The sequence below is a fragment of the Cotesia glomerata genome, linkage group LG9, assembly GCF_020080835.1.
Source record: "Cotesia glomerata isolate CgM1 linkage group LG9, MPM_Cglom_v2.3, whole genome shotgun sequence".
Lineage (NCBI taxonomy): Eukaryota > Metazoa > Arthropoda > Insecta > Hymenoptera > Braconidae > Cotesia > Cotesia glomerata.
In genome coordinates, this window is record NC_058166.1 from 17,001,106 (window position 1) to 17,023,465 (window position 22,360).

The 22,360-nt window shown below is 28.7% G+C and overlaps 2 protein-coding genes across 7 annotated transcripts; one reads left to right on the forward strand and one right to left on the reverse strand.

Moving 5' to 3' along the window:
• The first annotated feature begins 73 nt into the window (after positions 1-73).
• On the forward strand, positions 74-19,862 carry LOC123272106 (putative protein FAM10A4). Of its 2 annotated transcripts, none has more exons than XM_044738762.1 (5): positions 74-220; positions 454-731; positions 1,964-2,376; positions 19,189-19,401; positions 19,491-19,862. In XM_044738762.1, the coding sequence occupies exons 2-5, from the start codon at positions 464-466 to the stop codon at positions 19,725-19,727; spliced, it is 1,131 nt and encodes a 376-aa protein (XP_044594697.1). In that variant the 5' UTR covers positions 74-220; positions 454-463; the 3' UTR covers positions 19,728-19,862. The 2 variants fall into 2 exon arrangements, with proteins under 2 accessions (XP_044594697.1, XP_044594696.1); XM_044738761.1 differs by having other exon boundaries at positions 82-220; positions 463-731.
• Positions 4,613-15,077, reverse strand: LOC123272104. Of its 5 annotated transcripts, XM_044738758.1 has the most exons (12): positions 14,903-15,052; positions 14,705-14,825; positions 10,430-10,513; positions 10,148-10,354; positions 9,891-10,114; positions 9,667-9,835; positions 9,075-9,593; positions 8,663-9,019; positions 8,035-8,264; positions 7,757-7,948; positions 6,283-6,546; positions 4,613-5,116 (listed from the first exon to the last, which is right to left on the reverse strand). In XM_044738758.1, exons 2-12 carry the CDS (start codon positions 14,778-14,780, stop codon positions 4,736-4,738), a joined length of 2,703 nt encoding a protein of 900 aa, XP_044594693.1. In that variant the 5' UTR covers positions 14,781-14,825; positions 14,903-15,052; the 3' UTR covers positions 4,613-4,735. The 5 variants fall into 5 exon arrangements, with proteins under 5 accessions (XP_044594693.1, XP_044594691.1, XP_044594692.1 ...); XM_044738756.1 differs by having other exon boundaries at positions 9,891-10,354; positions 14,939-15,077; XM_044738757.1 differs by having other exon boundaries at positions 9,667-9,829; positions 9,891-10,354.
• Positions 19,863-22,360: the final 2,498 nt, after the last annotated feature.

Here is a 22,360-nt window from a genome sequence, read left to right on the forward strand (position 1 = left end):
TTAGCGCCACGTGGTGTCACTAAATTCAACCAAAATTCATCGAATTCTCTAGAGCTCTTATTATTATTCACTGATATATATTTTGCTGGTCATTAGTCATTTATTTTCCTCTGTCTTACAAATTGAAAACAAGTGTATTGTCCTCAGATTATCTATATAATTACTCAGCTTAATTTTGATTAAGTGTTTGATAATTTACTAAGTGAATTATTTAAGCTACGTAAGTATTTTAAATTATTTTTTTTTGTTTTAATTAAATAAATCAAATTCTTACTAAATTCGGCTTCGTCATAACCATAAATTTTTTAGCGGCTGATCATTGATTCAAATAAAACTTTTTTTACATACAAGGTTATTGTTATTACCAAGCAAACTTTTATTTGTAATAATTTATTATTAATTTATTTTTCTATAATTAATTGTTATTTTTTTTTTTTTTTTTTTTTTTCTCAATTATTTCAGCATGTCTCTGCCATTTAACAAGGAGCATCTGGCTCCACTACAACGTTTCGTAGAGTTGTGCACAGCAAACCCTCAGATGCTTCATTTACCCGATTTAGCATTTGTCAAAAACTTCATTGAACATTTCGGCGGAAAAGTCCCGATGCAAGCTGCTGGTGATCCACCAAGCATGGAAGTACCAATGCAGCCGTCAAATGACGAGCCTGAAAAAATGGAATCTGAGTCTGATGCGGAGAGTGAACTGGAACTTGATATGACCAATGTTCTTGGTAATTATAATTTTAAATTTATTATTTTATTTTATTTTTAATTAATAAATTACACTGAAGTTAACTTACGTTAGAAATTTTTTAAGAATTTTATAATAATTAAATTATTATTATAAATATTCATGATACTAAAATTGAGAGACATCTGATAATTTTTTAATAATTAAATTATAGCAAGAAAAATTTATTTTTAAAAATTCCATCTTTAAATTAAAGAATTATAAATGCAATTTTTTGAACCTAGTTAATTTAAAAAAAAATTTCATGTCAGCTAATTTAGTGTCATAAAAAATTATACTAAAATTATGAGACATTTGATCATTTTTAGAATTTTTTTTTAATAAATAAATTACAGCAAGAAAAATTTATTTAAATTAACTCAATTTTTAGAAGCTTTAATAAATTATAAATGCAATTTCTAAGACCTAGTTGATTTAAAAGAAAAAAAAATGTGTAAGATAATTTTAGTATCATAAAAATTTTACTAAAATTGTGAGACATCTGATGATTTTTAGAATTTTTTTAAATTATTAAATTATAGCAAGAAAATTTTTTTTTTTAAATTCAATTTTTAGAAGCTCTAAAAAATTGTAAATGCAATTTTTTGGATCTAGTTACTTAAAAATAATAAAAAAATGTCATGGGTCAGCTAATTTTAGTATCATAAAAAATTATACTAAAATTGTGAGACATTTGATTATTTAAAAAATATTTTTTAATTAATAAAGTATAGCAAGAAAAGTTTATTTAAAAAAATTCAATTTTTAGAAGCTCTGAAAAATTATAAATGCTATTTTTAAAATAAGTAATCATAAAAAAATATAAAAAAAAAAAGAAATACAATAATCTTTCTTTTTTCTCTTAATTCTGCTTTTTCTCCACCTAGTACTTGCAATTCTTTCTTAGAATTCTTGAATTTTTCATTTTTATCTGTTCCTTTTACCATCATGTTATATATTATCACTTGATTAAATTTATTTGATAAATTTAATATTTTATAATTTATATTCTTATGTATATTGCCGCTTGACATTAAATAAAATAAAATAAAGTAAAAATTCAATATTTAGAAGCTCAAAAAAATTAAATTAAATAAACTATAAGAAATTTAATAAAAAAATTATTAGTGGCAATTTTCATTATTAAAATTGAATTTTTTTTTTTTTAAGTGAAAAAATTAACAGTTGCCAGCTGATTTCAGTATTATAATTTATCACTAAATTTTTAAACAGAACCCGACAATGATCCACCACAAAAAATGGGAAATCCGACCGTCGAGCCAACTGAGGAAGAAATCGCCGAAGCTCAGTCAAAGCGCTCCGAAGCAGTTTCAGCGTTCTCTGAAAAAGATTACGAGAAAGCCATAAAACTGTACACCGAAGCGATAACTCTGAACCCCCACGCAGCTCTTTTGTACGCTAAGCGCGGGCAAGTGTTCCTGGAGATAAAGAAACCGAATGCTTGCATCCGTGATTGTGATCGTGCCCTGGAACTGAACCCCGACAGCGCAGCAGCTCACAAATTCCGCGGTCGCGCGAACCAACTTCTTGGAAACTTCGAGGAAGCTGCTACTGACCTGAGATTGGCCTGCAAATTCGACTTTGACGAGCAAGCTGACGAGTGGCTTCGTGAAGTGACTCCAAATGTGAGTACTGCTGTTTCTTCTTTTATATTACTTTTTTTTTTTCTTTTAATTTCGGGAGGAAGAAAATATTTACCACTTGCTTACAGCACACGATCTTATTTAAAAACACAGATCCCTATAGTACATTTAAATCGCTATAAATATCAGGATGCCATTTATGTATATTATTAAGAGAGTAAATGACCTTGTATCTTGTAAGCTATTGACATTTTTGAAGATATAAACTCATCCCGATGTTACACTCATCGAGACCTTTTATTTGAGTACCCACATCAGTTTTTCATATATTTATATATATCATATATATGAATATATGAAAAATATATCAAAATGCATGTGGGTACTCAAATGAAAGCTCTTGATGAGTATAACATCAGGATAAGCTTATAACTTTAAAAAGGTCAATAATTAAGAAATTACATTGAATCTTGTGAACTATTGACATTCTCAGAAATATAAGCTCATCTCGACATTACACTCATCAAGACCTTTTATTTGAGTACCCACATCAATTTTTCATATATTTTATATATTTATATATATCACATATATGTATATATGAGAAATATATATAAAATGCATATGGGTACTCAAATGAAAGCTCTTAATTAGTGTAACATCGTGATGCACTTATATCTATAAAAACGTCAATATTTAAGAAATGACATTGAATCTTGTCATCAAATGATATTTTTAAAGATATAAGCTCACCCTGACATTACACTCGTCGAGACCTTTCATTTGAGTACCCACATCAATTTTTCATATATTTTATATATTTCTATATATATCTCATATATGTATATATGATAAGTATATCAAAAATGCATGTGGGTACTCAAATGAAAGCTCTTGATGACCGTAACATCAGGATGAGCTTACATCTTTAAAAATATCAATAACTAAGAAATGATCTCGTATTTTGTGAACTATTGACATTTTTAAAGATATAAATTCATCTCGACATTACACTCGTCGAGACCTTTTATTTGAGTACCCACATAAATTTTTCATATATTTAATATATTTATATATATCACATATATGTATATATGAGAAATATATATAAAATGCATATTTGTACTCAAATGAAAGCTCTTAATGAGTGTAACATCGTGATGCACTTATATCTTTAAAAACTTCAATTTTTAAGAAATGACATTGAATCTTGTCATCAAATGATATTTTTAAAGATATAATTCCACCCTGACATTACACTCGTCGAGACCTTTCATTTGAGTACCCACATCAATTTTTCATATATTTTATATATTTATATATATCATATATATGTATATATGAAAAATATATCAAAAATGCTTGTGGGTACTCAAATGAAAGCTCTTGATCAGTGTAACCTCAAAATGAGCTTATATCTTTGATAACATCAATAGTTAAGAAAGTACACTACAATTTAATAAAAATCATTATTTAATAAAGCAAAAATTTCTTTATTTATATTTCACAAGTCTCAGCAGTCACATAGTGACTGCAAGGTTGCTAGTTTCTACTTAACACAAAAAGTAGACTATATGTTAAGTATTATTATTATTTATATTCTTTCGATCAAAAGAAATGACATTTAATGGTACAGTTATCGGATAAATGACAAATGGATCCACAAATAATCGAAGATATATGAGATAAAATTGATGGAGAAAAAAATAGTGCAATAAATACGAGCTAGGTAGATAATAGTGCTACGAAAAAAATGCATGAGTATAGCAAAACATGAGAAAAGGAAACGCAACACGTTGATTATTGATCAATTATCATCACAAACAATATTTTTATCTATAAATTGTGTCATTCATCAATAATTATCTTCCATCATACGAACACAGTGTTTCTTATCTAACTAAAATAATAATAATAATTATAATTAACATAGTATTAATAATTAAATATTTAAATTAAATAATATAATTAAACAAAATTAAATGACCTTGTTATCGATAGTAAGATAATTTATAAATTTATAAATAAATTAAATAACAATAACAATAATAACTATCGATAAAAAGACATTAGATTAATTGGACAGTGCGTTGTTTATTTTTAAATGTTTTATTTAAAATAAAATAAAACGGAACAAGGAGACACTGAAAGCACTGAGGTACCCGTTGGTAAATAAAATACCCTCTGCGTTAATAATCTCCACGTTAAACTGCCAGCAGTACATTACGTGGCTATCGACGTTTGTTAGCAAGTATCAGATCCTGATGAAAAGGATTTATTTAACTTAAACTCTTTCATTCTTTTTTCATTTGTTTGTTAATTAGGGCTTTGTTAATTTAAGAGTTCAAAAGTCGAGCCCGAATTTTTCTTGCGAATAATCGCACTTTACTTAAAAACTCCTTCAACTTGCTGGAGGCTTGTCGTCTTCGTGTACTGCTGCTTCAACAGCCTTCTTGTATTTTCCGACTAGCTCGGGCAAGTCGTAAGCAATGGCCACGTCGAGCCTGTTGATGGGACACCCACGGAAGTACGTGCACGTTGAACTCAGCAGCGGGAAGTCATACAGCTGGTTCAGCCGGAAGAAGTCGCGGTACACGTCTGGATCTGGCAAATCATATCGGGAGATATTTGTCAGTGTGCTAAGTCCTTCGTAGATGTGATACTCTTGAGGGTTTTCGATTATTCTGTCGCTTATGTCTTTTTTGCTACCGAAGAAGGTCTTGTGGTTGTAGTAGGTCGTTAAGTAGCAGTCCACCATCTTTGCGTGATTACGAACTCTCACCTAAAAATTATCTATGTTATTAAGAGAATAAGAAAAATTTTGTGTCCAGAATAGTCATATCTATCTGAATACCCTATCTCTAGATACATAATTAAGAAATGACCTTGTATCTTGTAAACCATTGACATTTTTAAAAATATAAGCTCATCTTGAAGTTACACTCATCGAGACCTTTCATTTGAGTACCCACATCAATTTTTCATATATTTATATATGTTATATATATGTATATATGAAAAATATATCAAAATGCATGTGGGTACTCAAATGAAAGCTCTTGATGAGTATAACATCAGGATGAGCTTATATATCTTTAAAAACGTCGGTAGGTAAGAAAGTGCAGTGCAATTTAACAAATATCTTGTTAAATATTGACATTTTTAAAGATATAAGCTTATCTCGACATTACACTCGTCGAGACCTTTCATTTGAATACCCACATCAATTTTTTATATATTTTATATATTTATGTATATTACATATATGTATATATGAAAAATATATCAAAATGCATGTGTGTACTCAAATGAAAGCTCTTGATGAGTGTAACATCGGGATGAGCTTATATCTTTAAAAACATCAATAGTTAAGAAATTACATTGAATCTTGTGAACTGTTGACATTTTTAAAGATATAAGCTTATCTCGATATTACACTCGTCGAGACCTTTCATTTGAATACCGACATCAATTTTTCATATATTTTATATATTTGTGTATATTACATATATGTATATATAAAAAATATATCAAAAATTCATGTGTGTACTCAAATAAAAGCTCTTGATGAGTGTAACATCAGAATGAGCTTACATCTTTAAAAATATCAATAATTAAGAAATGATCTTGTATTTTGTGAATTATTGACATTTTTAAAGACATAAGCTCATTTCGATGTTACATTCATCAAGAGCTTTCATTTGAGTACCCACATCAATTTTTCATATATTTATATATATTTGTGTATATTACATATATATACATATGAAAAATATATCAAAAATGCATGTGGGTACTCAAATGAAAGCTCTTGATGAGTATAACATCGGGATGAGCTTATATCTTTAAAAACGTCAATATTTAAGAAAGTACAGTGCAATTTAACAAAAGTCATTATTTAATAAAGCAAAATTTTATTTATTAATTAAAAATATTTTTTATACTTACGGCAAATCTTCTCGCGCTGGCGATTTTGTGCTCGACTCTTTTGTCGATGGCCGATCGCAAGTCCCTCAAAAATGCGCGTTCTTGGGCGTAGAGAAGACGAGTTGGAGCGCCAACTTCGTATGGCATAGACCAAAGAGATGTGGAGTACATGATAGGCGGCTCTGCGCTTGACATTAGAGGAGATATGTTCCATATCAGAGCGCCTTGGACCCTCATCAGTTCTTCTGGCTTCACTTGGTCAGCTTTGTTGAGAACAATCCTTGTCTATTGGACAAAATTAATTGATATATCCACTAAAAGCTTAATCTAATTTCAAAGAATCTTCCATTTGTACGAAAAAATAATTAGTTCAAAATTTACTATCATTTTAAAAAACAATTTAATATCCAATAGAGTTATAATATTTTGGTTTGGATCATTCAAATAATTTATAATTGGACTATTGCTACATCAAAATGTTAAAAAATCATCCTCTAGAAAGTAAGGAGTTAGACTAATTGCTAATTAGACCGTCGATATGTATATGAGGAGCTAAGTTTCAAAAGGGTATCTTTTCATTTTTGATTAATCGAGACAAAAAACTAGTTATCTTCAATTATAAATATTTGTATTGAACTTTTTTTAATTTAGCTATAAGGTGCTATCGGTTATAAAGCTGCAATTCGATTTTCATTTATAAATCTTTGTAATTCTCGAAGTAATTAATATTTAAAAGTTCAGAAAACTAGTCTTTTAAAAATTTTCAGGCAATGAAAAACTGCTACATTGTCATTAAAATACGAAGGTAAATTTCGCCACCATCTAGAAGGTTATAATAGCTCAAGTTGGAAATCGGGGAATCCCGAAACCAAAAGACCCCGGTTCGAGTCCACACAGAAAAAAAAGTTTACTTGAATCAAGTAAATAATTTTAAAGAATTTCATATTATTCTTGATTTGAGAAGAAAAATTCTTAAACTAAAAAATTTTTATTTGTTTAAGTGAATTTTACTTGATTAAAAAATTCTTCGTCTTGATTCAAGACAATGAAAATTTTCAAAATTATTTTCTTGGTTCAAGAATTTTTCTTTTAGTTCAAGTTAATTTTTTTTTTCAGTACAGGTGTCTCCAGTCTGTTTATTTTTTGCTCTTTTTTTTTTTTTCAAGTTTCTTTCTTTTGTGAGAAAAACTATTATTGAGAGCTCTTTATCACCGCATCTAATTTGTATCTAAGTACATTAAAAAAAAAAATGATACGGTAGTAATTACATTAGTAAAGAAAGAGGCATGTGCAAATATTTTTATCCTATTGGCGATTTTTCGGTACAAAGATAAAAGTCAATTTTTTAATTATTATGTCGATAGATCGAAAAATGTTATTCATATTTCATCCGTATGTAATTCGTATCTAAATATAATTTCCAGAAAAAAAAGTACCGAGCAAAACTCGGTCATCCAAGTACTCAAAAAAAATCAGTATAAAAATTGATACTCACTTGGTACTCTCGTCCTTTAAGTTGATCCAAAATTGCCTCAGTTTCTGGCCCAACGTCCAATTTAGACGGATCGTAGACCAAGAAAATGATATCTGCTCTGTCAATGAACCACTGGCAGGCATCGTTGAACGGAAAGAGTCTCTGTACTTGCTTTCTGATCTCCAAAATTCCTGGAATCTCAACGATGTTCACCTGAAATTTCACATCATTGATATTCAATTACAATTTGCATTAAAATTCAACTTATTACTCAACTAAGCTGTAAAGTGGCTTATAACCTTTTCCAATAATTTATTGTTGAGCTTCAAGCCTCTCAAGCGGTCCAGGAGTCCTTGCCCGAACTTCTGAAGACCAGAGAAGGTCCAGTCGGCAGCCAACTGAGTTCCATCCAACACTTCTTCTTCCTCTCCGTGCATGACAATGTTAAAGTACGCCGGTGATGGCTCCGCTCCTGGATCAGTTTGAGTTGGCGATTCGCAAGACTCTTCAGAGCACTCTTGCGAACCGCCTAAAAGACTATCTACAGACTATCTACATGTTACTTCACACTCAAGACTGTTAGTGATAGTGATGATACACTCGATATGATGCAAGATATACCCCAAGAGGATTTTAATTTTCTCACCTCCGGGCGGAAAGCGTCAATTTTCCTCCCGCTGCGCTAAACGAAAATGCCGCTTTCCACCTCCGTCGAGGAGAAAAATAGTATACACACCACGGGCAGTAAATAAGAAAGCCTCAGATCACATGTTTATTGACCTCGGCTTCGCCTCGGACAACAATCACATGTGATCTGAGACATTTCTTATTTTACTGCCCTAGATGTGTAATATACTATTTCTTAAATTATTTTAATTTTAATTTTCTTTAATTTTTTTAAATTATTTTGGTTGATAAAATACGTACCAGTTCTGAGTGCGGTGGTCTTGTACTCATTATCAAGGAGATAATTAATAATGGAAGATTTTCCACCACTCCATGGGCCCATAAAGAGAATCAGTGGCTTTGAGAATATCTCTGGATCTCCAAAGTGACGATTACTGAGATCTCGGTACTTGTACAGAGTTTCCAACGGTTGAATAGCTGTGTCATACAACCGCTTCAACTCTTTGAGAACAACATCAGCGGCTTTAGCAATAGCCGCTTCTTTTTCTTCATTTTCTTGGTCCAGCCTCAAGATCTGGTTAATGTGATCACGAGACCTCAGATTTTCAGGGATCTCTATTTCTTGGATCAAGTCTTCTTCAGGAGATGGTTCTTCACCTAAAACAAACAGTTTTCTAAAACAAATTTTTAAACAACAGTAAATATTCAATACCATCTTCAGTAGAGCCTTGAGCAGCTTCTTCCTCTGACTTTTCTTGCTCGCCTTCAGCGCTTTCTTCTCCTACATCCCGTTTCTCGCGTGATACCACTTCGTTTTCTTCACCCTTTTCCTCACTTTCTTTCTTTTCTTCGCTTCCTTCCTCAACTGTATTCTCATCGCTTTTCTCAGCTTCAGAAACTTTAGCTTCTTCAGACTCGACGACCTCCTCTACAGATTGATTCTCTTTAGTATCTTCTGCGCTAGCTTCTCCACTCCCAACTTCTTCACTCTTAGCTTCTCCAGTAGCATCAACTTCTTCCTTAGTTTCCCCAGTTTCTCCAGACTCGGCAACGATTTCCTCAGTTTTATCTTGTTCACCTACTTCTTCACTCTTTTCAGCATCACCAGTCTCCTCGGATTTATTTTCCTCTGTATTTTCTTGGTCAGTTTCTTTTGAATCGATTTCGTCAGCCGGTTCTACAACCTCGTCAGATTTTTCTGCAGTTTCGTCCTTCTCGATTTCGGTAGTTTCTACAAATACAAAAATTATTTCTCATCTAAAATTCACTTCAAGAAAAAAACAATGTTATTCAAACAACATTACCTCTTTCAGTATTTTCCTGACTTTCATCTGCTTTATCAGCTTCTTTAGACTCTTGTTCAGGCTCGTCAGATTTTTCAGTACTCTGTTCTAATGACTCCTTATTATCTTCACTTTGTTCACCAGATTCAGGTATTTCTGTCGTACTTTCTTCACTTCCTTCTTTCTGATCCTTAAAAATGATTTATTATAAATTTATAACACTTCAATTTTATAAAATAACTTACAGGTTCATCAGCTTGATCTTGAACTTCTTGAGTTTCTCCACTCTGGCCATCAGCTTTTTCTTCTTCACTTTTACCATCAGTTACTTCTTCTTCACTTTTACCATCAGTTATTTCTTCTTCACTTTGACCATCAGCTTTTTCTTCTTCACTTTTACCATCAGTTATTTCTTCTTCACTTTGAACATCAACTACATCAGCTTTTTCTTCTTCACTTTGGCCATCACCTACATCAGATTTTTCTTCACTTTGACCATCACCTACATCAGATTTTTCTTCACTTTGGCCATCAGTTGCTTCAATTTGTTCTCCACTTAGACCATCAGTTTGCTCTCCACTCTGGCCATCACTTTTATCATCTTCTTTTCCATCACTTTGTTCTTCATTACTCCCTTGAACTTGTTCATAACTTCCTCCCTGATCACTACCTTGTCCATCATCTTCTCTACTGCCTTCTTCAACATTACCTACAATAAAAAAATCCAACCAATCCTTTAAAATCTCAAAATAAAAACCAAAAACCAAAAACTCTTGAACTTTACCTGTTCCAAGATCTTTCAAAGCTTTTTCGATAAAAGGTCGGCACTGAACTTCAGATACATCCAGCTGATCATCACCTTGCACTTCTGCAATCAAGATAATTAATTTATAATTGTCAAAAATGTTAGTTCTTTTTAATTCTTACACTTTTATTAAAATATCTTATACTAGCAACCTTGCAGTCACTATGTGACTGCCGTGACTTGTGAACTATAAGTAAATAAAATTTTGCTTTATTAAATAATAACTTTTGTTAAATTGCACTGTATTTTTAGTAGATTTCATAGAAATCTAACTATTGCATTTGTCCTCATGACGTGATTTTTGAAAAATTTGGTATTTTCTGACTCAGTTTGTCAAGCTGGTTCAGAAAATACCATTAGTTCAAAAGTTTATATATATACGATATAACGCGGCTTATCCGGACGATAGTGTCTCTAATTCATAATATATCCTTTCCAAACTTAACATACTTAATTTTTAGACGAATACCAAGGCCAAGTTCAAAGATGAGCTTAATCGGTCAAGTAGTTCAGAAATTACAGGGTTTCAAAATTTTCAAAATCCTAAAAATTCATTTTTTGCCAGATTCGTTCGCGCATAACTTTTGAATGAAATAACTTATCGAATTTTTGTAAATTGCATTTTAAAGCCCATTAAACAAGCTTTAATTTTCATACTATTTCATTCTTGTAAACTTAAAATAACCTATTCGTCTGTAGGTTTTCAATGAAATTTTACTCTTGCAGTCATTTTTTCGATTGATTTGTCCAATATATCTCCTATAAATCTATACATATTTTAATCTTTATTCTCAATAAATTTTTTTTTGCATACTATCCTAGTAGTTCTTTTTCTATTCATTATGAAATCTACTTCCATTTCGGCTGCCGAATAGCCTTTTTTTAACTATTGACGTTTTTAAAGACATAAGCTATCCCGATGTTACACTCATCAAGAGCTTTCATTCAATTACCCACATGCATTTTTGATATATTTTTCATATATACATATATATAATATATATATAAATATATAAAATATATGAAAAATTGATGTGGGTACTTAAATGAAAGGTCTCGATGAATGTAACATCAGGATGAGCTTATATCTTTAAAAATGTCAATATTTCCCAAGATAATTGTTAAATTGCACTGTACTTCCTTAACTATTGACCTTTTTAAAGATATAAGCTCATCTTGATGTTACACTCATCAAGAGCTTTCATTTGAGTACCCACATGCATTTTGATATATTTTTCATATATATATAATATATATAAATATATATATATATATATATATATATATATATATATATATATATATAATATATATAAATATATGAAAAATTGATGTGGGTACTTAAATGAAAGGTCTCGATGAATGTAACATCAGGATGAGCTTATATCTTTAAAAATGTCAATATTTCCCAAGATAATTGTTAAATTGCACTGTACTTCCTTAACTATTGACCTTTTTAAAGATATAAGCTCATCTTGATGTTACACTCATCAAGAGCTTTCATTTGAGTACCCACATGCATTTTGATATATTTTTCATATATACATATATATAATATATATAAATATATGAAAAATTGATGTGGGTACTCAAATGAAAGGTCTCGACGAGTGTAACTCCAGGATGAGCTTATATCGTTAAAAATATCATTAGTGGATAAAATACAACGTCATTGCTTTATTATTCATATTTTTTTTTTTAAATATAAGCTCATCCCGATGTTACACTCATCAGGAGCTTTCATTTGAGTACCCACATGAATTTTGATATATTTTTCATATATACATATATATAATATATATAAATATATGAAAAATTGATGTGGGTATTCAAATGAAAGATCTTGAGGCGTGTAACATCAGGATGAGCTTATATCTTTAAAAATGTCAATAGTTCACAAGATACAATGTCATTTCTTAATTATATATCTAGAGATAGAGCATTTTCAAATGCAGCCTAAATACTTATCATAATAAATTGACTATCGGTGAGAATGATATGAAACCTTGAAAAGGCACAACTCCAGGTCAAGACTTTTCCAACGATACCAAATTTAACCATAAAAACCCATTTTATCATATAAATACACTGGCCACAAAATTTTCCTTATTCTCTTAATAATAATAATATAGATTAATTGCAACTATTGCTTTGAAAAGAATTGACCTACAAGAACCTTCTGTGTTAGAGAACACATACCAGACAAAAATTCTTCGGGTGTCAGACTTAAACTTTGTCCTACGAACTTGCGATCCAAGTTCTCGGCCAGGGACGTTACGTAGTTAAAGTAAAATCAAACTTTTAAAAAATAAAAGCTGGGAAGAAAAGTTTATAACATGATCATCATTATGATTATAATTAATGAAGATACGAATCGTGCGAGGAAAGTAGTAAATTGTGAGTTGAAACACAGCTTGTGGCAATTGTGGCCCAATGTCTAAGTTTAGACTTGGTAGGCGGCACTCACGGGCTCTCGAACGCATACTACTACTCATAAGAAGAAATTATTTGTATAGATTTTAAGTACAAAGTAGTTTGTGTTGCTACCTTGAAGGTATTCGCCCCAGTACTGCGTATTTATAATTTTCTTCTTGAAAATAATTTATTTCACATTTGAAATTAATAATCAATAATTAACAATCAAAGCAACTTAGGAAGAAATAAAATAAAATTATAAAAATAAGCAATATTTAAATAGAAATAAAAATTCAATGAACCACGAGTAAATGTAAACCTTACATAACATTGACCTTCGTCATTTCTACGTCAGTTAACGACATCGTTTCTAACGTCGACATATTTGTGTCATGTTTTTAGAGTACTGGGAATATTTATAATTTTATTTATTTTATTTATTGGTTAACGTCATTTCTTCGGATCAATAGATACAAACTTTATTTCATTTATTTTTTTTAATATTCAATTAATAATTGAATATTATAAAAAAAAATTATGAAGATATGATTTAATATTGAAATGGATAACTCGTCAGTAATTTTGTTGAGAAGAAATGATTATAAATTTCAGATGAATTACAGAATAGGCATAAAAAATGATAAATTTAATAAAACAAATGACCTTTCCTCGACTTTATGTAACTAGTGTACAAATATCACGTACCCTATAAATACTTTGGACACTGAAAATTGCATATTGCCAAGAACGATTAATAAAAAAATATCACAAAACATATTTTAAGATTAAATAGCCAAAAATAATTGCAATTAATTATAAGGATAATTTTTTTTTTTTAACTATTTATAAAAAATTGAATTTTAAAATAATTAAAAAATATCAATTTAATTTAATTTCAAAATAATTAAAAAAATATCAATTTAATTTAATTTTAAAATAGTAAAAAAATATTAACTTTTAAATAATAAAAAAAAAATTAATTTAAATTTAATTTTTAAATAATAAAAAAATATTAATTTAATTTTTAAATGATTAAAAAATATTAATTTTTAAACAACTAAAAAATTTTAATTTTTAAATAATTAAAAATATTCATTTAGTTTTTAAATGATTAAAAAATATTAATTTTTAAACAACTAAAAAAATTTTAATTTTTAAATAATTAAAAAATATTAATTTAATTTTTTTTTTAAATAATAAAAAAATATTAATTTAATTTTAAAATATTAAAAAAATATTAATTTTTAAATAATAAAAAAAAAAGTAATCTAATTTAATTTTTAAATAAAAAAATATTAATTTAATTCAATTTTAAAATTAAAAAATATTAATTTCATTTCATTTTTAAATAATAAAAAAATATTAATTTCATTTCATTTTGAAATAAATAAAAAATATTAATTTTATTTTATTTTTAAATAAAAAAAAAAATGTATTTTATTTTATTTTTAAATAATCAAAAAAGATTAATTTAATTTTGAAATAATTAAAAAAATATCAATTTAATTTAATTTTTAAATAATAAAAAAATATTAATGTAATTCTTAAATAATTAAAAAATATTAATTTAATTTAATTTTAAAATAACAAAAAAAAATTTTAATTTAATTCAATTTTTAAATAATAAAAAAATATTAATGTAATTCTTAAATAATTAAAAAATATTAATTTAATTTAACTTTAAAATAACTAAAAAAATTTTAATTTAATTCAATTTTTAAATAATAAAAAAATATTAATGTAATTCTTAAATAATTAAAAAATATTAAATTACTCCATGGTATTAAAAAGAAGAAATAGAATAAATAAATAAATATAAATAAATAAATATAAACTTACCCCGTAAGGCGACAGCTAGAAGAGCAAGTATGAGGCCCACCACGACAACGGGTCTCAGACGTGCCGAGCCCGTCATCCCGTCGTTTCACTAGCCACTACTGAAAATCACACCGAATCACACCTGGACCAACATGAACAAATTTTTATTATTAAAATAATTATGAAGATGATTATTAATATTATTATTAATATTACTACCCAGTTTTGAGTGGTGTTCAGCAACTGTGCACTCACAATAAACTGTCCCACGTCGATTCTAAAACCCTCGTCTTAAAAAAATTTACCACCAGCCCGTGCGTCTTCTTGCCGGACTAAATCTGCTGTGCTAGCTGGCTTGCCTCCTCAAGATCTTTCCTCACTCTCAAACATGCATCTTCTCTCTCTCAAGCACTGTCAATTCTATCCTCAACATTTCATTCACATTGACGTGGATTAAAACTCCTGATTGATTAATTCATCTCTATTTTATTAAATAAAAAAGAGAAAGAAGAAATAAGTCTTGAGAAAAATTAATCGATTAATATTTCTTCTGAGAAATCAAATAGAGTTTTTAAAAATATTTATTCGTTTATAAATATCTAACCCAGTTGCTTCTTCAATTTATCAGCCGGTACCTGTCAATCATCTGGCATTAGTTTATTTTTATTTACTAATTCAAGTGTTTGTTTACTAATTTTCTTTACTTTTTTTTTAAATTTTAAATTTTAAATTGGAGGGATGATTTTATTATTTGAAATTTCTAATATTAATTTAACAAAAATAGAGTGGATGTATTTTTTAATATAAGAGGGCAAGGTCGTTTTCGACATGGAAATATCGTAGGAAGATCTCAGAGAAAATTACTTTACAACCGAGTCACTAGCGTGACACTACACTCGTCAGAGATTTAACGTAAAGAGTACTCGCAAAATTTGGCAGGTTAAATTAAATCGACAAATATGTGAATCTGATTACATTGCTTAGCTTAGATATTTAATGTCAAGATTTTTAACTTAATTCAACGTCAGCCAGCAAATAGAGCCAGAATTTTTTATTATATTTTTTACGTCAGGAAAAATTAATACTTTTATTTTTATTAATATTAGATTAATTTTATTAAAAAAAAAAAATTAATTACAGAATTTTATCAAATTTATATTTGTCAGCAAATAGAGCTAGAATTTTTTATTATATTTTTTACGTCAGGAAAAATTAATATTTTTATTAATATTAATATTAGATTAATTTTATTTTTAAAAAATTAATTACAGAATTTTATCAAATTTATATTTGTCAGCCAGCAAACAGAGTCAGAATTTATTATATTTTTTACGTCAGGGAAAATTAATATTTTTTTTAATATTAATTAATAAAGAAAGATAGTTGTTATTTTCAGCCTAGATTTTTAGATTTCATCTAATTTGGATTGTAAGCGAATAATAGAATGATTTATTTATATCATTTTTAGAAATTTTATGTTAAAATTACTTATAACAACGATCTTAGATTTTTTCTCCTTGTTTTTTAATGAAATTTATTTAATGGCTGGTCAATTTTTTAATTAGTACACGGAAAAAACAAGATAACACTGGATATCATCCCAGAATATAATAAAATTATACACAGAAAAAAAGATTCACTTGAGAGAAGAAAATATTTTTCCTAATTATTTTCTTGAGAAAAAAAAATTTTTTTTTTGACAAAAAATTTCACTTATTCCAACAAAATTAATTCTCTTGCTTTAAGAAATACGTATCTTGATCCAAGAAAATTTATTTAAGTCAATAAAATCTTGTTGTTTTGAGAAAATTCAGCCTCTTGCTCCAAAAAATTTAGTTCTTGATAGAAGTAAATTTTCTTGTCTTGAGAAAATTTCTCTCTTGCTCCAAAAAATTAAATATAAAGATAAAAGTAAATTTTCATTAATATTTTTATTGATTAACATGTCAATTAGGAAGATCAAATAATATTTCATCATTTTTTTTCATTCAATATGTATAATTGCACGGTAAAACAATATAAAATGGGTATGAAATATTCTTGAGAAAAATTTTCTCAAGGTGAGAAAATTTTTTTCTCAGCTGAAGTAGGGGGCGCTGCTTCCCTAAAGTATCTAAAAATCTTGATCAAATATAAAAATTTCTTGTATCAAATATTTATGATAATTTGAATTAAGAAAAAATGACTTCCACCAAGACTAGAATTTTTCGAAAAATTTTACTTCGGCCAACACAACTTCGGTCTTCCTTCAGGCATCCGAAAATTTTCTTGAGCCAAGAATTTTGTTCTCCAATTAAGAAATTTTTCTTTTTGTGTACTTAGTAATATTTGTGGTGAAAAAAAATTTCAGATAGTAGCTAAAAAAATCCAGATTATACTGGGTGATATCTAGATTATACTCATTGTAATCTGGATTATACTAGCTACTATCTGAAATTTTTTTTTCACTCAGTATAATCTGGGATGATATTCAGTGTCATCTTGTTCTTTCTTTTCATACCATAAAAAAAAATTTCAGGTGAAAATACAACAATTTAAATTTTAATTTTTTAAGACAAATTATATTTTAGAAAAATTTGTAAAGATGTAATTTTTTACTCAGTGTAATTTTTTTCGGTAAACGAAAAATTAATATTAATATTATTATTTTTATTTTTATTAATATTAGATAAATTTTATTAAAAAAAAATTAATTAGAGAATTTTATCAAATTTATATTTGTATAACTAAGAAGAAAATGATGAAGAAGAAAAGGTGAAGCGAGGAGATCCATTGCAAAATTATAATGCATAGAAATACTTGAATGTCTTACTGGGGACAAGGTTTCCCGTATAGTAGAATGTTTCTGTGGCTCGGACAGCGGAGCATCGCGACTCGGCGTCGTTATATTTAGACGTGTCCGGGCCGTGTCGCCGTATATGGACCCAAGCAAATTTAACCCCTCTGGCCTCCCGCTTGTCGTTGAAACCCTTCGATATATAGAAATATCTTATACATTTTACTTACACTATTTTACATCGACCCCTGACCGTTCAAATTGCTCACTTAGGCTTTTCGATATATATCTTCAGCGAGCCAGATTTCTAGCAGTGACTCAATTCTTCGCTTATCGATCAACAAGCCTCTTTTTTTTATAATTTCAAGAATTTTTTTTAATAATTAAAAAATAAGCTTACAAATTTAGAAAATATTATTTTTTTATATTAATAATTATTTAATTAATATATTTAAATTTTATCAGGGATAATTTTTGGCAATAACATCATCCAAAAGTAACGTTTTAGATGCTGATGACATCAGAGTTATGTATTTCAGTCGTTGACCGTCATATTTAAAAAAATTTATTTTAATATTCATGATTTATTGTTGCTATGAAAATAATTATTTAAGCTAGCAACCTTGCAGGCACTATGTGACTGCTGTGACTTGTGAACTATGGAAAAATTAAAATTTTGCTTTATTAAATAATGACTATTGTTAAATTTCACTGTACTGTCTTAAATATGGACGTTTTTAAAGATATAAGCTCATTCTGATGTTATACTCATTAAAAGATTTCATTTGAATACCCACATGCATTTTTGATATATTTTTCATATATACATATATGTAATATATATAAATATATAAAATATATGAAAAATTGATGTGGGTACTTAAATAAAAGGTCTCGATGAGTGTAATGTCAGGGTGAGTTTATATTTAAAAAATGTCAATATTTCATAAGATATTTGTTAAATTACACTGTACTTTCTTAACTATTGACGTTTTTAAAGATATAAGCTCATCCCGATGTTACTTTCATCAAGAGCTTTCATTTGAGTACCCACATGTATTTTTGATATATTTTTCATATATTCATATATATAAATATATAAAATATATGAAAAATTGATGTGGGTACTCAAATGAAAAGTCTCGATGAGCGTAATGTCGAGATGAGCTTATATTTTTAAAAATGTCAATATTTCACAAGTTATTTGTTAAAATGCACTGTACTTTCTTAACTATTGACCTTTTTAAAGATATAAGCTCATCCCGATGTTACTTTCATCAAGAGCTTTCATTTGAGTACCAACATGCATTTTTGATATATTTTTCATATATTCATATATATATAAATATATAAAATATATGAAAAATTGATGTGGGTACTCAAATGAAAGGTCTCGACGAGTGTAATGTCGAGATGAGCTTATATCTTTAAAAATGTCAATATTTCACAAGATACAAGGTGATTTCTTAATTATGTATCTAGAAATAGAGGATTTTTAAATGCAGCCTAAATACTTAGCATCATAAATTGACTATAGATGAGAATGATATGAAACCTTGAAAGGGCACAAATTCAAGTCAAGACCTTTACAATGACTATCCTGGAAACAAAATTTTTCTTATTCTTTTAATGATATAGATTATTTAATTTAACTTAAATATAAAAAGAAAAAAAAAATTTTTTTAACAAAAATAAATTATTTATTAATAATTTATGAAATATTTTCCAGGCGCGCAAAATTGAAGAACACAAGAGAAAGAAAGAACGCAAAGCTCTCGAGAAAGCTGAGAAGAGACGTCAGGAGGCCTTGAAGAAAGCACGAGAGGAGTCCAAGGCTCGTGAAGCTAACTCTCGTCCATCACAAACCGATGATGGAGCTAAGGCGTCAATGAACGACTTCTACAGTTATCTAAAAGATCCTGAAGTCTTGCAAGCATTCCAGGTTTGAATTTTTACTTATAATTAAATTAAATAAAATTTTTTTATTAATAATTAATAATAATAATAAAAATAAAAATTTTCAATTTAAAGGATCCTGAGGTCTCTGCAGCATTTATGGAGATCTCGACGAATCCATCCAACATCCTCAAGTACCAAAAGAACCCGAAGGTGATGAATCTCATCAACAAGGTAGCTTCCAAATTTGGCGGTGGCGCTGGAATGCCCGGTGGATTTCCGGGAATGATGGGTGAAGGTGGTATGCCTGGAGGATTCTGTCCAGGTAAAACCAATCCTCCTGCTCCTGATGACGACGTCGGTCTTGACTAATTTAATTAACTTCTCCAAGCATCAACACCAACGAGCAATTTTAAAATATAAAAAAATATTAAATAATAATACACTGTCCAGATTACAGATTTGTAAAGCATCAAACCAATTACGTAATAACTTTCTTATTTTTTACACATTTGCATTTATAACTTAGAATTTTTCGTAATTATCACAATCGCTTACGCGATAATTACATGTAAGTGTTTTTTTTTCTTTAACAGTGTGAATAGAGATTTTTTTTTTTAAGTATAAGAACTATGAAAAAAAAAACTCATTTTCAGCGGGTTTATTTTTTCATGTATAAACATTCATAAATAGAATAAAAATAAAAAATTCTGTAATAAATTTCTTGTTTTATGTTTCTAGTATGGAGTGTGGAGTGTGAGATACAAGTTGTTGGCTGTATACTAGACTGTCAGAAAAAAAAAAAAAAAAACGCCCTGTAACTTTCTTTCTATGTTTTTTGCCTTTCGAATCATTCTGACCGTAAATATTTTTATCACTATTGTTGGTCCAAAAATCATACTTCGTTTTTTCCATTTTTTATAATCTTGCTTAATTTATATTATTAGCAAATTTTTTCCTATTTTGTACATATTTTCTACACTAGAGCGCGCGAGCTTCGGCTAAAGTGCTGCCTATTAGTTTTTGGAATCGATCGGTAGAACCGTTTAAAAGTTATTCTAAAAAAACCACATTAGAAAAAATTTTTTTTTAGTTTTTTTGGAATTACTCAAAATCTACTGGTGCGAATCGGTGCAAATTGTATTCAAAATCTAAGTTTGGTCAAGCCCTTTCGAATTAATCGTGAATACTTTCAGGGAAGCTTTCTAGGACCTCAAATAAACGTTGAGATCTGATGAGAACTCAATTTTCAAAAAACGGGGCAAAACCAATAACTTCCAAATTTTTGAAAATTTTCAATTTTCTTAGTCCTGTTTAAAAATATTCATTGAAAAAAATTCACTGTCATGAGATTTGAATTTTTTTCAATAATTCCAATTGATGTCAATTTCTAAGTATATATCTATAAAATAAAAGACCCAATTAGTGACACCTTTAACCCCTATTAGTGGCACTTTTTCTTTAAATGAAAAAATGTTCTACTTGGAATAAAAATTAACAATTTTTAACTTCCCGCTAAGAAAATTGAAAATTTTCAAAAATCGGGAAGTTATTGTTTTTACCCCGTTTTTCGAAAATCGAGTTTTCATCATATCTCAACGTTTTGAGGTCCTAGGAAGCTGCCCTGACTATTCCCGCGGTGGTGTCTGTACGTCTGTATTTTGAGAAATCTTAAAAAAGTTGTGAAAAAAAATTTTTCCAAATGTGGTTTTTTTTTTATAACTTTCAAACGGCTCGACCGATCAATTCCAAAAACTAATCAGCTTTTAACATAAAAAAAACCACGTCGATCGCCACCGTCGATCTGATCAAAATCGGTTGATTCGTTCGTGAGTTATCGTTGACGAAAGAAATCGAAAAAAAGTGTTTTTTTCGAATTACAACGTAACTTCCGGTCTTATCAATTTGTGTTTAAAAATGTATCATAGAATTTAAAAAACTGCGTCGAATGCCGCCGACCTTGTGAAAATCGGTTCATTCATTCAAAAGTTATTGCGGTTTAAAAATTCAAAAAATAGTGTTTTGTTAAACTTCTATCAGACTTTTGAGCTCGGAGAGCTCAAAATGACACATAAATTATATTTTGAGCTCTTCGAGCTCAAAAATGTAATAAGCGATTTTGAGCGCTTAATTACGAAAGTAGCGGGAAGTTGCAGGGATGGCCTTCAGGGTCAACCGTTTTCCTTATTTTTTTCATCTAAAGGTCTCAAAAATCAGAAATAATATATTCATTATTAAAATTAATAATTTCATTAATTGAATAAGTACCAAAATCAAAGAAAGTGTCAGTAATGGGGTCTTTTATCCTATTAGATATATAATTTGCATAGAGCGAATTTTTTTAATTTTTTTCAATGAATATTTTTAAACAGGAAGCGGAAAGTTGTAAATAAATTTTTTTTTCTAAAAAATACTAAATACTTCACAGCATTATTTATATTTGTAAAAAATGCTTGCCGTAAGATGGACGGTGTGGCTTAATGTATATAAAATAAGCGAAAGGAAATTTAGTACAGACCGGATAGCTCAAATGGTAGAGTAGCCGACATGTCTTCGGAAGGTTCTGGGTTCGAATCCCAGTCCGAGCTATCTAATAATTTTTTCTCGCATATTCTATAAACTCACATTAAGATGATCCTCTCCACATTCCTTTCTCAATCCTTTCCTACCAATATCCTGTTACGTGAATGTGGAACGCTTCACGTAATAATTACCGTAACTGCTATTCTTTCCCGCTTCACAGCATTATTTATATTTGTAAAAAATACAGCGACACAGTCTACTGTATACTATTACTGTTTAAGAGAAGAATAATAAATAATTGATTTATGCGTATATAAATAATAATTTTTATTAACTTTCTAGCTTGCCGGACAGTTTCAAAACAAAGTAAATTTATTATTATTACAAAGCTATCGTTAATTAACAACGACAATAGATTAACAATAAATTTAATAATTATTTTAAAAATCTGTTACCCACATCTTATGACCCAAAAATGGCTG